This window comes from Acomys russatus, chromosome 4 (assembly GCF_903995435.1).
Source record: "Acomys russatus chromosome 4, mAcoRus1.1, whole genome shotgun sequence".
Lineage (NCBI taxonomy): Eukaryota > Metazoa > Chordata > Mammalia > Rodentia > Muridae > Acomys > Acomys russatus.
This window is the reverse complement of record NC_067140.1, coordinates 81169147-81185424: the sequence shown is the minus strand read 5'-3', so window position 1 is coordinate 81185424 and position 16278 is coordinate 81169147. Positions and strand designations below refer to the sequence as shown.

General features: G+C 46.9%; 1 protein-coding gene across 2 annotated transcripts in view; it reads right to left on the bottom strand.

The window, feature by feature from the left end:
* The window catches only part of Rin2 (Ras and Rab interactor 2), a 66751-nt gene that overhangs the window by 10652 nt on the left and 39821 nt on the right, over nt 1–16278 (bottom strand). For both annotated transcript variants that reach the window (XM_051144775.1, XM_051144776.1), the window contains one exon: nt 647–952. In XM_051144775.1, coding sequence (XP_051000732.1) covers nt 647–952 — 306 coding nt within the window. The remainder of the gene's footprint in view (nt 1–646; nt 953–16278) is intronic.

Below are 16278 nucleotides of genomic sequence, written 5' to 3'. Positions count from 1 at the left end.
CACCCACTGTATTACAAGAAGCTCTCTGAAGGCATGGAGCAGGGCAGGCTCAGTCACTACCCAGGATTCATGGGACTTCTCTGCCTCTTTAGGAAAGAACCAGGGGGATTTTGAGGACTTGTTTCCTGCTTTGCAATCCTTTGATGAATTCCAATCGCATTGCTTCAGCCACACTCCTACCAAACACCCCAGGTTTTGCATGGGCATGCTGTAGATTATCAGCATAAACGCTCATGGGCCAGAATGTGGCAAAGGTCCTCACTAGTATTCCCATTGCATGTGGGCTTGAGAATGAATTGCCTCACTAATTCTCACATTATGAAGGAGAGGGATATTTGTAGCAAGAGATGGGAAACTGCAGGGTAGAAGATGAAGGCACCAAAGTCCCTCCGTAAAGAAAGTCCTTTGCAGAGGGGGAATAACAAATTTATAAACACTTACTATTTAAGTCAGCATTGTAGGCAACGCTTACTTTTTGTCCTCATCCACATTCACTGACTAATCTATTACATTACTCTGTTGCATGAGGCGCATTTGACAAATTCCATCAGTTGTATTTGTCTCTCTATACGCTGTTAGGTGAAATGGAGGCGTGAAGGGAGGGGATATCGGGGCTCAATCTGGGCAGGTTGACAGGCTGCCTCACCTGAGTTATTCTCCATGACAGTGTAGATGAGCTTGCAGACGCGCAGCAGGAGCATGACCTTCTTCTCTGGGGAGTACATCTTCTGCATGGTCATGAACTTCAGCTTGATTTTCTCCAGCTCCACCAAATCAGGGGTCGGGGCAAAGACCCCCAGCTCCTGCGGGCTCCTCTGCCGCACGAGCTGCAGGTTTTCCTTAAGTTGTTTCCAGGAGCCATCAGCCGTGTGGAAGTCCCTCAGCATGGCCTCCACGTGGCCCTTGAGGGGCTTCAGGATGCATTTGTGCATGGCCTTCTCCAACACCACGTCTGCAGAGAAAACGGAGCTACTGCGACTGCTGCTTGAAGAGACAATGATTGCAACTGGCGCTTCCTTGGAGTGCATGTCTGTGACTCTGACCAGCCTTCAGAGGAGAAGGCTAAACACAGGATCAGGACATTGAACACCCAACAGACTTCAGACAGAACCACCATGACTCAGGGCAGGTAAGGCTTGCTTTCCCTGATAACATTTTCCTTTGCACACACTTATGCTAATCTCCCTACATTCAAGAAACTATTTCAGAAGACCTTCTTCTGACTCGGGTGGTCCAGTGTCCTACTGCGCTTTCCTGTACATATGTTATCTGATAGGATTTTCTTCCTTTTAAAAAAGTGCGTGCGTGCGTGCGTGCGTGTGTGGTGTGCGTGCGTGCGTGCGTGCGTGCGTGCGTGCGTGACAGTGGGTACATGTCAGAGGGCAGCCTCAGGTGTCCAGTCCCATCTCCTACGTTATCTGAGGCACCGTCTCTTCTTTCTTGCTCACCGCTGTGTGTGCCAGGCTAGCTGGCCTGCAATCTAAAGGGTTTTCTAATATATGGAAGGCGTGACTTGGGATTGGGTTCTGAACCAAAACCGTAATTTCATTAGCAGCAGAGGACATCCGTGGGGCATTAGGTGCTCTCTGAATACAGCCTACTAAAGGGACCCACATACAGCAGGGTGCTCCCTCTTGGACCCACAGCCTCTGAGGACTAGGTACAAACCACACCCAAACACTTACTCTCACAGAGAGACCCTTTATTAAGGAGAGTGGGGGGCGGGGCGGTGTTGAGGGAAGGTGGGATGGAGGGGAGAAAAGTTAAGTGGTTGCTTTCCAACTCAGGCAGAAAACAGCAGCAAATGACCTTGCAGGTGTGATTTTTGGGAGGAAAAAAGGGGAGATCTGTGCTACAATGGACTAGGAGGGGTGGGGTGGGGGGTGGGGATATGTTTTGATTGGGCATGTTAATTAGGTGACCCAAATTGGGGTTTGATTGCTGGACTTCAATACTTTGATAGCTGGACCTTGGTGATCAGGCCTAGGAATGAGTCTGTCATAAGAAAGTGTCCAAATAAGGAAAGAGGCCTTGGTGGCTAGCTTTAAGGATGTAATCTTTGGTTTACAGAGGAGAGGGGGGTGAGAAGGGCAAGGCTTGTTAGCGCCATGTTTGCTATGCTTGGGCCTGTGAGAGCCTTCCGTAGAAACTCAGCTTTGGTATTGTCCTACCACCTGCAAGTCTGATGACTGAACTGTAGCTTGCAGTAGATAGCTTTGTTTTTAGCAAACACAACAAAACATCTGGGCAAAGAAGGCAAAATGCCTGTGATGAGCTCTAACGGTTCAGAAACAAGGAAGATCACGTGTGCGCAAGCGAGCATGCACAGAAAGAACAAAGCAACCGTGGCAAAGGGCTAACACGGGGGAAATTGGTCAGAGCAGGACATTTCTTTGGATTATTTGTACAACTTTCCTGTAAATCTGATACTATTTCAAAGTGAAAGGTTTAAACATTTAAATTTCTCTGGCATGAGGAAACCTTCCCTCCTTTGAATGATCACCCAATGGAATCTGCTTCCACTGCTGATGTGCTCTGTCTCTAGGCTGAAGGGAACTTGCCCAGTGATAAGTTATCTGCCTTTCCAGCGCCAACTTTTTCATCTCACATGCTGCAGTTCTCATCAATCCCTCCTGAGTCCTGCTGTGGTGACTGTCTGCTATATGACATTAACGTGGCCCCATTTCTCAAGGGCCCAGATGCACTTATCTCGAAGATTGGAAACAGTTGGGTTACTTCTCTGGCCTCTGGAATTCTTGATATTGGGTCAGATCATACTGAATTCAGATCATTATCTATTATTAGAAGTCTGGGGGTGGGGAATACACTAAGCCAAATGTGCAAATCACGGAACAGCTTGACTGTATCCCCAAAATCAGTGCTGAGTCTAGAGGTTAAGGCTGATCCCACAGCGATGAGATTTCTTCAGCCTAGGCTTTCCTTCGTTCCTCCATGTCCACACTCTATCTCTGTTTAAAGACAGAGCGCCATATAATTAAAGATCAAAACAGACGCATGAGGGGTTAAAAGGAAGGAGGAAAGCCAAGCAGCACATTCACCACCCCCTACCCACCCACCCACCCCCACTCAGCAGGTCACTTCCGGTTGCACTGGCTGTGTTAATAAACTTGTGTGACATCACAGCTCTTTTGACTTTACTCTGTATGATCATTACCATTAAAAAAATCAATAACAGCAATTGAGAGCTTAGATGAGCTAAGCCCTATCCGAAACCTAATCCTTGCAAAAATCTCCTTACTTCTGCATAACATTAATACTATGTTAAGTATCTTTTACAGATGAGGAAGTCATCACTATCTAATGGCTTGCTTGAGGTGACATGACTACTCTCTACTCTCGGAGTGAGCATTTAGACAGTTTTTCAAGGTCTTTCTTTCTTTCTTTCTTTCTTTCTTTCTTTCTTTCTCTTTTTCTTTTTGGTTTTTCGAGATAGGGTTTCTCTGTGTAACAGCCCTGGCTGTCCTGGACTCATTTTGTAGAACAGGCTGCCTCTGCCTCCTGGGTGCTGGGATTAAAGGCGTGCGCCACCACGCCCAGTGGTAAATCATCTCCTTTCTCTCTCCTTTTTTGGAGTGCTAGGGGTCAAACTCAGGGACTTGAGCATAATAAGCAAGTGTCCCACCACTGAGTCGTACCCTCTCCAGCCCCCATGTAAGCGAGCTTTTACTTTAAGTTTCACTTTGTAAGCACTGACCAGTTTGTTTATCTCATTCAAGGGTCCTGAAAGCGGCATTCATGAATATCAGTCTCCTGCACCTTGGCAGAACAGGCCACCAAGGAAGTGGGTGGGTCCTGCCAATCATTAATTAGGAATGTTCACAGCAGGCTTTTCTATTGCTCCAAGTTGGAAACAACCCAGAGCCTGGACCAACAGAACGGCTACATGGGATGTAATCACACCATGGTACACGACAATAGAACTCAGACAATGGGATACATTGATTCGGGGAGGAAGCACACAGTTCCACACGCAGCCCGGGGGAAAGTCCGGAGGTGCCACTGGCAGTGAATTAAGCATAATAAACAAACCTCCCTCAGCCTTGCACCTCATGAAGTCTAACACACAGCTCACCCATGGTGTCAGAAGCTAGGATGGCAGCGGCCCTGAGGCAGGAACCAATTGAGGGGCCACAGGGCCACTTTGGGGTGTGTGTGTGAGGAGGACGGAGAAGCTTCTCTTCTATGTTTAGGTGGTGCCAGCTTGAGTCTCCATATATGAGACTCCATGCTTAAGACTAGTGCACTGTTATGTGTGCAAATACACACTTGGACAGAAGACAACTGAAGGCCAGCATGGAATTTCTACCTAGGCCTCTCAGAGCAACGTGTAATTTGAGCCTGGTCACCTCTGCGCTTGAGTGCTCTATGAACTATCACCAGAGAGGCCATGGCCATGGTTGGAGGATGAGGACAACAACGGAGGGTTCATTATCCATGTGTCCAGGGACCGGGACTGGTCTTGGTGTAGTGGGGCTATGGGAATTTGTTAGGAGGAGCCTATTTTCTTAAAACCCAGAAGTAAAACTAATAATAATAATAATAATAATAATAATAATAATAACAATAATAATAATAATAATAATAATAATAATGATATAATAACAACAACCACCCCTGATACTGAAATGGAAGGGAAACCAGAATCAATCCTCTGCTTTCACTTGATTCGAGCTGGTAGCCCTGGCTGTCCTGTGAGTCACTACATAGACCAAGCTGGCTTCAAACTCACAGTGGTATTTCCTCCCTCAGCTTCTGTGCTTGGCTGACTCTTGGCTGGTTTTAGAAGTCACTCAGGGACCCAGGGGTGGGAAGCTTATAAGAGCCAGAGGAGACCAGGACATCTGCCTAGAGATAGCGTCTTCTAAAATAAATGAGAAAATAAAAGACACCAAGTAGAGGAGTTGGGCAGGGAGGAAAGGGTGAGTCTTGGAGGACTTGGAGAAGATTCTCAAATAATTAATAGAAATATTAGAAAAAGAAGCCACTCAGCTATAACAGTAAAGAAATGGGCCTCTACAAGTTTCATGGCAGATAGCATAAGCGAAGTGCATTCCCTATGGTGAAACTGTTCACCTTGTTTCCAGGAATCTGAAGTTTGTCTAAGAATTTGTTTGAAATGTGTCTAGCTCAAACCAGTTGGAACCAGTGACTCGGTATCTGGGCATGGCAGGTGCCCGATGAGCGACCTTTGCTACAAAGGGTCAGACTCTTGGAACAGTTGCTGTTTTCTGGGCAGGTAGGCAACTGCTGCCTTTCTCCACACCTCAGAGCACCATGCCGCCCATAAGCACCCCAAAACCCTTTCTGTCCTCAAGAAGGTGGAGTTGAGACTTGGGACTTTCCATCTCCTCATAGTTGGCAGCTCTGTTCACAAACTCTTTTGCCAAACACAGTGGCTTCAGACATAATTATGGTGGGCAGGACGGGTGATGTTCAGTGACAGTGCTAGCTAGGTCTTTTTGCCAAGTTGGTTTTGTTTTTTCCGCTTGTTCTTTCCCAAGGCCACACTCGGAGACTAAGAGTGGTCTCTTCAGCTTGTTTTCAGGGCAGTGCTCTTACTGCCCACCCCTGCCAAACCCTTAACAAAGAGAAGGTGCGGGCTTGAAATAAAAAGGACCAGCGACCCAGTAACCCCGCTGTTTCTCTCCAGCAGGGAACTTAAGTTTCTGCTCTGAATCAGGAGAGAGAGAGAGAAAAAAAAAAAAAAAAATGATTGGAGGAACCATAGAAATGGGACCTTTCAGAAAGAGGCTTAGCTCAGACAAAAGGCAAACCGGGACAGTGGCGATGCTCACAGCTCTTGCAGATAACCAACTTGGTCCTTTCCACTGTTTCCCATTATCTCTGGTTGCTTTAATTCCAACACGAGGAACCCAAGTCTTTTCAACTGAGAACAGCAACACTACTCTAGACACCTTGTGATCGCAGACTTGTCAAATCCTCAAAGAAACTTCATACAAGGAAGTCTGTGATATGGCCATTTCACAGAGGAAGAAACCCATGTGATCAGCTAGCAAAAGGAGGGGCTGGGATTCCAACCCTGAACACCTGCCTCAATGGTTTTAGGTGGTAAGCTGGCTGCACTCCCTCAACAGAAAGAAGCATGCACAACAGAAGTATGCAAATACCCATTAGAAAACCATTAATGGGTAAGAGATAGGTAACTGTTTTTCCTGATGCTCATTAATTCCGCCCGCCCTATTTTTTGGTAACAAGAAAATACTAGAACAGCTGGGCTTGGTGGTACACGGCTTTCACCCCAGCACTCAGAAGGCAATGACCGGTGGATCTCTATGACTCTGAAGCTGGTCTGGCCTACATTGAGAGTTCCAAGACAGCCAGGGCTAGAGAAATCCCCTTGAAAAGAAAGATAGGTAGAAAGAGCTAGAAAATTGTTTGAACTGTAATATTTTGGCTTTTAGAAATCATCTATTATTACCTGTACCCTCTGAATGACTCAAACTAGAAACAAAGTTTGTGAAAACAGGGGTCATATCAAAGACTGTCCCTAAGTGGGAAGTGCCAAAGACCATGGCAGTTCAATTCTCCTTGTCTTGCTGCTACTTAATGTAGTAATTGATAAGAAATTCCAATTGGAACCAGGCATGGTAGCGCACGCCTTTAATCTCAGCCCTCAGGGAGCCAGAGGCAGGCAGATCTCTCTGAGTTCAAGATCAGCCTGGTCTACAAAGCGAGTCCAGGACAGTTAAGGCTACACAGAGAAACCCTGTCTCGAAAAACCGAAAGAAAAATATTCAACTTGTTGCCTCTAGGCAACAACTGTTTCACGCTTTTATAAAGAAATGGAGACAGAGCACTTGGGAGGAGGCAGCAGAAGCAGCAGGAGTTCAAGCCTAGCCTAGGCTATGTAGCAATCTAATGGGCTAGCCTGGGCTCCATGAGACGGCCTTTCAAAACAAGCAATGAAAGGAGGGAGAGAGAGTTGGCCTGGTGGCCAGCACTCAGGGAGGCAGAGGCAGGCGGATCTCTGTTGAGTTCAAGGACAGCCTGGTCTACAGAGCCAGTCCAGGACAGCCAGGGCTACACAGACAAACCCTGTCTGGAAAAACCAATGAAGCTTGGGTTGCAATGTAAAGCTACTTGACAAAGACAACAGGAGCTTATACAGCTTCTCAGCTGATTTTCATCCTAGTATTCTGGGTATTTAACAATGATGAAAGTGCCCAGAAACAGGAACTAATACTTGACAGCAATAAAAGGGGTTTCTGTAGGAAAGTCAGACTTAAACATTTACAGTTCTAATACACAATTGGCACTTGTCTGTGTAGTTCCTGTTTTGAGATTACCCATGAACCCTCATGCTACCTCTAACAAGCAGGAACTAGGTCATTCTCAGGTCGGGCCTGTGAATTAGAAGCCAAATGACTGTCCAAGGAGATGGGAGATGAGGCATCAGGCACACTGCTCCTCTCCTGGGATATGGACAGGTGCATCATGGGCCTTCCACCGGGCAAAAAGTTGACACTTTTTTTTTTAATGCACTAATATACATTCCATTGGTGGGATTGTTATAAAAAGGATTAGTGCCTGGGTGAACGCTAATGTGGCTTGAGGAGCACTGTAGAACAAACATTCACGTGGCTTTTGTTAGTACAGAATCTCTTAGCTGTCTTATGATGGGGTCTCCCAGAAGCTGAGCCTGAACCTGAGACAAGGGTTTGAGTGTTGTTGGCCAGCATGGGAGATGATCCCAGAAAGCTCCAGAAAGGGGAACAGCCAATAGGAGGCTTGGTAATAACTGAGCTGAGGATTCTAAGATACTATGCTTGACATGCCTTGGGGGCTCCTAGTGGCTGGGCCTAGAAGGCAGACTGGGCGTTAATTTCTCAGCCTTCCCTGAAGTGGGATGAGGAAGCCTGCAGCCACATGTCTTGCGTGCTGGCCACTGGACATCAAACTGATGGCAAATGTGAAGAGGCAGCACACACCAACACCTTGTTACGTGGAAAGAGCGAGCAGGGAGCAGAATGCGTGCAGACAGGTTATCAGCAGGCAAGCAGAGACTTGGTCTGGCCTTAGCTCTTCCAGTGACACACCTCACGGCCCTGCCCTTCAGCGGAGAAGTTTCTCTCAGCAGTGTGCAGCTGACGGAAGCAGAAGGCTGTTCACCACCTGGGTTACCTGACTCTGAAAGTATAAGTGGCCACTTTCTAAGTGTGTGACCTGGAGGGAGGAGGGCCTTCCCCTGGCTCAGTGCTCTCATCTGTTACCAGGCTACCCCCAGCTTCACAGTGGAACCACTGAGGACTTGGTGGGGCCTCACGCCATGAGCATCAGCATGCATCTGACACCTACTAAAGATGGCTAAAGTCACTGCTCGCCTCCTCGAAACAAATGGTGATGCCTCTGAAAAGAGGCCCCAGGTCTACTGATTCAGGTCAGGGTTTTCGTTTTACTCTTCAGTTTTAACTATGCTTAGACTGAGAGCCCCGTGCTCTCCTGGTGACCACCCTCCCTTGCCCAGGTGCTCATGCCTGTTAGCTCCTCTCCTTTGGAACATAGATTGAGGATCTGAGGCTTTCTAGCTTTCCTGGGCTTCAGTTCTTCTAGAGTTTCATTACAGCATAATTGTACTCCCGTCCGACAGCTAGGGGAGCGCAGAGGGTTGGATATTTGGGTGGTCATATACCCATCACAGCAGGGAAAGTGTAAGAGGAAAAGAGCCCTAGCCCTCCTTCCGATGAGAAAACACAGCACAGGGCAGAGGCTAGGAGGATACCCAAGCCTCTTGCTGAGTGTGGGAAGGGTGGGTTCAACCCACTGTTAATCGGTGGCGGAGGGGGAGAGGGTTTACTCTGGTGATTGGAGAAGCCCAGATGACATTGCTATGTGTGCTCTGGGACCTACGGACGTCTCTCTGTGCTTCTGTTCAGTCTCACAAGCTCCTCCTGGGTCTGCTCTAGTTTTTCTCAGCATGGATGCCAACGATGCCTTCCGTTTGCCCACCACTCTCATTGCCTCTTGGGTAGCCACCTCACCCCCTTGGTGTTCTTTGTTGCTGCTGCTAAGACATTGGGCACCTTATATCTTTCTCTCTGAGGGCAACACTCTTCTGAAGATCTTGCCTGAAGGGAGATCACTGGACTGGATGCAGACTGCAGCACAGATCTTACAGGCAGCACACATCTCAACCGTTAAACAGAAAGTCCTAAAGGTACTGCCATGAAGACGCTGTCTTTCCTTACCCCTGAAGATCACAGATACCTAACGATGATAACACCATTGCCAGGTGCAGACAGTCTCTCCTGCAACTCGACTGGGATGTCTTGGCACATACGTCTCCTGTAGGCATGTTGCCCCCACACACTTTGGCTCATCAACAATAACGCTTTATCATTTTAAGAAAGGTTTTACCAACCCAGCCAAAAAGGTATCAATGGATAGATGGCAAACACTGGCATAGTGATTCACTGACACTTTATTTCTCATTATGTGTATGCATGTGTATCTGTGTACGGGCATATGCACATGAGTGTAGGTACCCCAGGAGGCCAGCAGAGGGCAGCAGATCCTTTGGAGCTGGAGCTACAGGAGGTTGTGAACCACCCAAAACGAGTTCCGGGAACTAAACTTGAGTCCACTGAAGGAGTAGTGCGTGCTCCCAGTCACTCTCTCCAGCCTCTCACTTTCAGTTTTGCTCATTTTGGTGAGTTTCAGTGAAGGCTGTCATGAAAACATATGAGTTTCATTCAAGTAGTGTCTCACATAAGGAATGTCTAGGGCTGATTTCAGTGCCTTCCAGTAAAGACCAGTAAAAGCCAAGGCAGGGAAGAAGAGGAAGGAAGCCCGTCCTTTGCTCAGACGCTGAGTTTGTAAAACTGGGCTCGAGGTGAGATCTGCAGACCATCACAGGCTCGGCCTGCGCCCTCACCACTTGGCTGATACAGCCCATTGGAATGAGTCTCTCTGTGAGTAGAGTAGTGGGGAAGCAAACTCCAGTTCTTATAGTCAACCAGTGTGGCACCTTAGGGCACCTGAGTCACACTCTTCAGTTTTGGCATAAATGCCTCTTTACTCTGGCGTTTCCCACCCAAGAGGCAGCACTGTTGCCTAGCACAGACATGCCTTGCTCTGTAATGTAACCCTCACTTTCAGCCTCTGAGTGGGGGTGTTGGGAATGGCAGTGTTGGCGGCTCCTCGGGTAGAATATCACCACGTCAGTGACTCAGCCTCAGACGTCGTCAGCCACAGGGTGGAGAACCTTCTTGTGGCTGAGAGAACACAATTGGCCCAGTTTAGATATTCTAAAGGAAGAATGAAGCCTGGTGGTATGCCTGCGATTCCCAGCTACTTGGAAAGCTGAGGCAGGAGGATCACAAGTCAAGGACAGCCTGGGCAACTTAGCAAGACCCTGTCTCAAAAGAAAAAGAAAAAGGAGAGCTAGGGGTATTGTGCTTGCCTACTATGTGCCAGGCTCTAGGTTTAATCCTCAGTACCAAGGGTGTGTGTGTAAAAATTATTCAGTACTTAAATGAATCTTTTTGCATTCTAGAAGTGGCCACTCTTCCATTACTGGACTAAGTCCCCTCCACACCACCCCACCAAAGATAGGAGTTCTCTGTGTAGTTTTGGTTATCCTGGACTCACTTTAAAGACCAGGCTGGCCTTGAACTCATAGAGATCCACCTGACTCTGCTTCCCAGAGTGCTAGGATTACAGATGTGCATCCCTGCACCTGGCTACTGTCTAACTCTAAGACACTTGATCCTTTCAGGTGACAGAGTCACAAGTACTAGATCAGGAGTCAGAAGATACAAGGTTTTAATCTCAGTTTGGCACTAGCATCTCTCTGGCCACACAACTCAGATGGCTTTTTAAAGAGCAAACAGTGTAAGGTCTTAAATCACATACATTGAATTTAAAGCAAATGACAGTAGACACCAGAGCTTGAGCCTTAGACACTTATTATAAGTAATACCTAATCTACAACACTTGAGAGAAAGAGGCAGAGATGGAGGTCACAAGTTTGAGGCCAGCCTGGTCTACATGGTGGGTTCTAGCCTGGTCTACCTAGTGAGCTTCAGCCTATTTGCAGTGAGTTCTAGCCCGCTCTACATAGCAAACTCTAGGCCAATTGAGACTCCCGCCAAAAGGAGCCAAAACAAAAAAAGAACATCTTTATATGTTAAACATATAGAAAACAAAATAAAACTCAACAACTTCACTCAAAAACAAAAACAATTATAAGTAAAACCAAACACCTTTTACAAAGTCTGAACCAAAGTAGCCATGCTTAACTTGGACAAACCACACATGACCACTCCTTTTTAGAGGTAGGGTTTCTCACCATGATACCCAGGTCAGCATCAGATTCCTGGGTTCAAGTAATCCTCCTGCCTCAACCTCTTGACTAGCTGGGGCTGTAGGCATGCACCCCTGTACCACTGCTCTCTCCTTATGCATGCTTTACTCTGTAGGGTCCGACCACACTTCAGTACCATTTCTTCAGTAAAACAAACAAACAGCAACAAAGATTAAAAAAACAAAACCAAACAAACTCACCCTTGACAGATGTGGGAATTGAGTTTAAAGATGCCTCTTCAAAGAATCGAAATGCTCAGAGGCAGGCAGATCGCGGTGAGTTCCAGGCCAGCCTGGTCCACAAAGCGAGTCTAGGACGGCCAATATAACATAGAGAAACCCTGCCTCGAGGGGGGGAGGGGGAAGCATGTTTTAGATTATAGCAATTAAAGAAAAAATAATATTGTCTCGTTTTTCACTAGTAATTGTTAGGGCTGTAGAGAGTTGGGTACTTTGCCGGCAGTATTAGTCATCTGTGGTGAACAGTTTGTATGAAATAGAAACTTTGAGGACTGCTAACATTTTCAGAGTTAGAGAAAGTTTCCTTTTCTCCAAAGAAAACTTGAAGACAGGAGGAACCCCCCCCCCCCCCCAAGGCTGATATCAAGGCAAAGGGGAAGAAAATTGTTCTACTAAAATTAAAACACCCAATATGCTACAAGTTTGGCAAAATGGAGCCCTTTTAAAAATTTTAACAAGAAAATTTGGTTGTCAGAGACCAAAGCAAGAATGCTACCAACGAACGAGTGCTGAGATACAAGTATTGTCACCCCATCCTCTCTGGCTCTTCATTATCATGGGTAGGAGTTTAGTTCACTCTGCCAGCAAAGAGCTGATGACCGAGCTTTGTGTAAGGTCTCCAGGTAGGCTCTGTTCTTAAAATACTAGCTTGGGAGGTAAAGGTGAGTGACAGCTGTCAAGGGGAAGCCCGTGGGTGGGCTCAGGATGAAGGGGAGAGGATCATGTGTCACACCCTTATTGACTTCATTGTTCGTCAGACTTGGCAAGCTGATGCCAGGCAACTATATATAGATTCAAGAACCTCTAAACGGCAGTGCCTTGGGACGAAAGCGCTCAGAGGACAGTGTCAATAGAATGACAATTGTGCATTTTAGGACATGGCCGTCCACACTGGCAGCTTTTTATTTTTAATTAAAAAAATGTTTTTTTCATTATTTTGGTTTTTCGAGACAGGGTTTCTCTATCACCCTGGCTATCCTGGTCTCGCTTTATAGACCAGGCTGGCCTCGAACTCACAGCAATCTGCCTGCCTCTGCCTCCCAAGTGCTGGGATTAAAGGCATGCACCACTAGGCCCAGCTTATGGCTTTTTATTTTGAGACTGACTTACTGCATAAATTTTACACTTGACCAGAAAGCACTAGAAAGGAGAGCAGAGTCAGCATTGAGCAAATGAGAGTGGATGGGAACTCTCTCTCACACCCCAACTCTTCTTCTCTGTGTCACTTAAGAACCATCCTCAGTTTGAGGAGGACCCCAGGACCCAGATCTGCCTGTCATAAAGTTCTTCTTGTAGGTTTCCAGGACCCTGTGGGTCCTACTATTTCCCCATTCTTCCATGCTACTCTCGCCTAAAGTCTCAATAGGATGTCCTCTTTTCTGACTCACTTTCTTGGTAAGTAGCCAAGGAGAATATAGGCAGTAAGCTTCGAACCCCTACCAAGACCTAGCCGACGAACATGATATTCCCTACCATTGAGTGGAGAGTGAGATCTGACTCTCACACGAACTCTGGTGCCCCTTTTCTGACCACGGCCCCTGGATGGGGAGGCCTGGAAGCACTCAGAGGAAGGATAGCAAGTTACCAAGAAGAGACTCGATATTCTAAGAGCATTTATAGGGAGAGGAGGTCTCCCTCAATCACAGACATAGAGGAGGGGAGAAGGGGGGAAGTGGGAGGGAGGGAAGAATGGGAGGAAACAAGGGAAGGGCTAACAATTGAGATGTAATATGAATAAATTAAAGAAAAAAAAAAAAAAAAGAACCATCCTCAGGAGGCAACATCAGCGGTCTCCATACAGCAGAGATCCTCAGCAATGTCCTGAGGTCAGAGTTCAACTGTAAATGAGCAATCTATCTAATTCTGCAGGGATTAACCCATGAAGTGCCACCTCCCACTTCCCTGGCTTCAGAACAGACGTTCTCTAAATCTGGGATTGAGTTAGAATCCCTGTCTCCTAAATTGGGCCCTCTAGAAGTATGAGAAAGGAAGACAGGATGAAATTCTTTTAAAGCAGAGAACCCTGAATGACATTCCTGAAAGGCTTTCCCAGCACTTGCAGACACCTGCTCAGAACACACTTGAAGCTTGAGATTCCACAGATAGCATTCCCAGGGAAGATTCCAGTATTCCTTCCAGGAAGATGGACATGGGAGTGAGATCAGGAGACCTAGGCTGCACACCACTCCCTACAGGCTCGCACTCACCCTCTGCCCATAGCTACACAACCTGGCCTCTTCTGGAACTTGCAAACCATGAACAACATACAAGTTCCCAGGAAGCTGCCTATCTCTTCACACCGGGAAATGTAAAACACAGATGACTGGGGTAAGTCTGTGTTCTCATCAGAGTCCTGATTTAGACACTTCCACATAGAAGGGGGCTGACTGGCTTTCTAATAATTAGGATCACTTCTTCCCCTTGGTGCAGTTTTTTCAGGCTGACCTCTGCTACGCTGGCCTTCCCCTTACTTTCAAAAGTCAGGAGCTTTCAAAACACCATGGTTTTCATTCATGAAGCAACAGGAAATACTGCTTGCCTTCAGGCAAATGCTAACAAAACAAAACAAAAAGTCCAACCCCTCCCCACCCACACACAAAACACTGCAAATCAGGTTGGATATAGCAGCAGGCCCCTGTAGTGCCAGCTACTCTGAAACTGAGCAAGGGGATCACTGTGCAGCCAGGCTAAGCAGCACAGCTAGTCCTCTGATTTAAGCAAATAAACAAAACCAAACAACCAAATAAACAGGAAAACCAATACAAAAGCATGACGATGGTTTGTGGGTTTTTTTGTTTTTTGTTTGTTTGTTTTGTTTTTAAATAGGTCTTAGCTGCTGCAAAAGGCCAGCAAACGGTCACAACTTTCCTAATGACAAACAAACATAAGCAATAAGCAGGCGCAACAGGTGCTTGGAGGCTGGGGCTGGTTGGGGCCACTAATCACATAGCATCATACCAGTTGAAGTTCTGAACTTGCTAGCTACTAGCTGGCGTGGCCTGGCACACCACCTGCCTTCCTCCACCCCTCAAGAGATAGAAGGGATTTTGACCGAGGAATATGTGGCAGGGGAGGGGAAGAGAGGAGAGCACTCACAAGCAGCTTGTTTAGGCTGCTCAGCTCACATGGCAGGCTCTACAGATGTGGGCTTCCCTTCTTCTTAGGGACTTCAATTTTTTAAAAAGATTTATTTATTGATTATTTATACAGTGGTCTACATGTACATCTGCAGGCCAGAAAGAGGGCGCCAGATCTCATTATAGATGGTTGTGAGCCACCATGTGGTTGCTGGGAATTGAACTCAGGGCCTCTGGAAGAGCAGTCAGTGCTCTTAACCTCTGAGCCATCTCTCCAGCCCCAGGGACTTCAATTTTAAGGTAATTTTCAGCACACACACACACACACACACACACACACACACACACACTTGAACTTAACTGGCATGCGACCTTCCCAAGGTCTTCTTGTATTGGTGCTATCCAGCAAGAAAGCCCAGTTCTCTAAGGAGCCCCTGCTCTGCTGGCTAGCTGGTGTCAGTCCTGCCAATGACCTCTTGGCTTCCCCCAGCCCTGGGAAGAAGCAGCTTTCTCAGGTAGGAAGGGGTCCCTATACGTATGAAGTTGGGACTGTCTGAGGAGATGGAAGACTCTGGGGCTACAAGGGAAAGAGGCAACCTGTGTGGATGTTCTGCGTTCTGCAGAAGTCTCCCAAAGCACTTTCACTTCTTAGGTGCACAAGGACTCGTTCCTTTCAGCCACTGTCTCTGGAGTGCTGCAGCTCCTCTAACCACGCCCAAACAACCCTGGGCTAGGTCAGAGCCCCACAGGAAAACAAACATAGCTTTGAGTCTTTTGTGACCAAATGAAAGAGCTCCTCAAATACAGAGAGAAGAGCGAGAGGAGGAGAGAGAGGAGGAGAGAGGAGAGAGCGGGAGAGCGAGAGGAGAGAGAGAGAGAGAGAGAGAGAAACACATGCTCTGCCACACACTGTTTACTACTTTCAACAAACACACCAAATCAGAAAGAAGTAATCTGGGTTTAGCTAAACCGTGGAAATGTTTGCTAACTCTTGGCTGTTGCTGCCCACTGAATGAAGTCTCTGAAATTAACCTTTTAAGAGTCAACCTCTGAAATTAAAACAAAACAAAACAAAACAAAACAAAAAAAAAAACAAAAAAAACGTCATCATCATCATCAACAACAAAAACCCTTGGATACTCTTGCTCCGGAAAAAAAAAAAGACTGCTTGCCAAATTCAAATTTGCCTTGGCAAGTTGCTTACCAAAGTAGCAATTCAGCCGGCCTGTGAGGTTACAAAGAAAGCCTTTCCCCTCAACTCTGGAAAGAATGCCTTTCATGTGATCCCCAAACTATGCCGCTATTTTAAAGGTACACAAAATACCCTTGTCTGTTCCATTTCTTGTTTATTCCCAGACCGTGCCTGATACAGACCCAGTAGGGTGAAAGACAACAGGGTCCCAGGGTCCAGAGTGTGGGACTGCGTTCTGCCTCCTGGCTGGGGCTTGTACACAGGTGTGCTCTTCCTACCCTGGCTTATTGCTACAAAACCACACCCACAGCCTCTCAAAAGACTGCAAAAATACTGTTAGTAAGCATGCAGCGAACAGAAGGATGCACGCTCAGAAAATGCTCAACAGATGTGCCACACACACACACAGAGCAAGACAGGAGCATG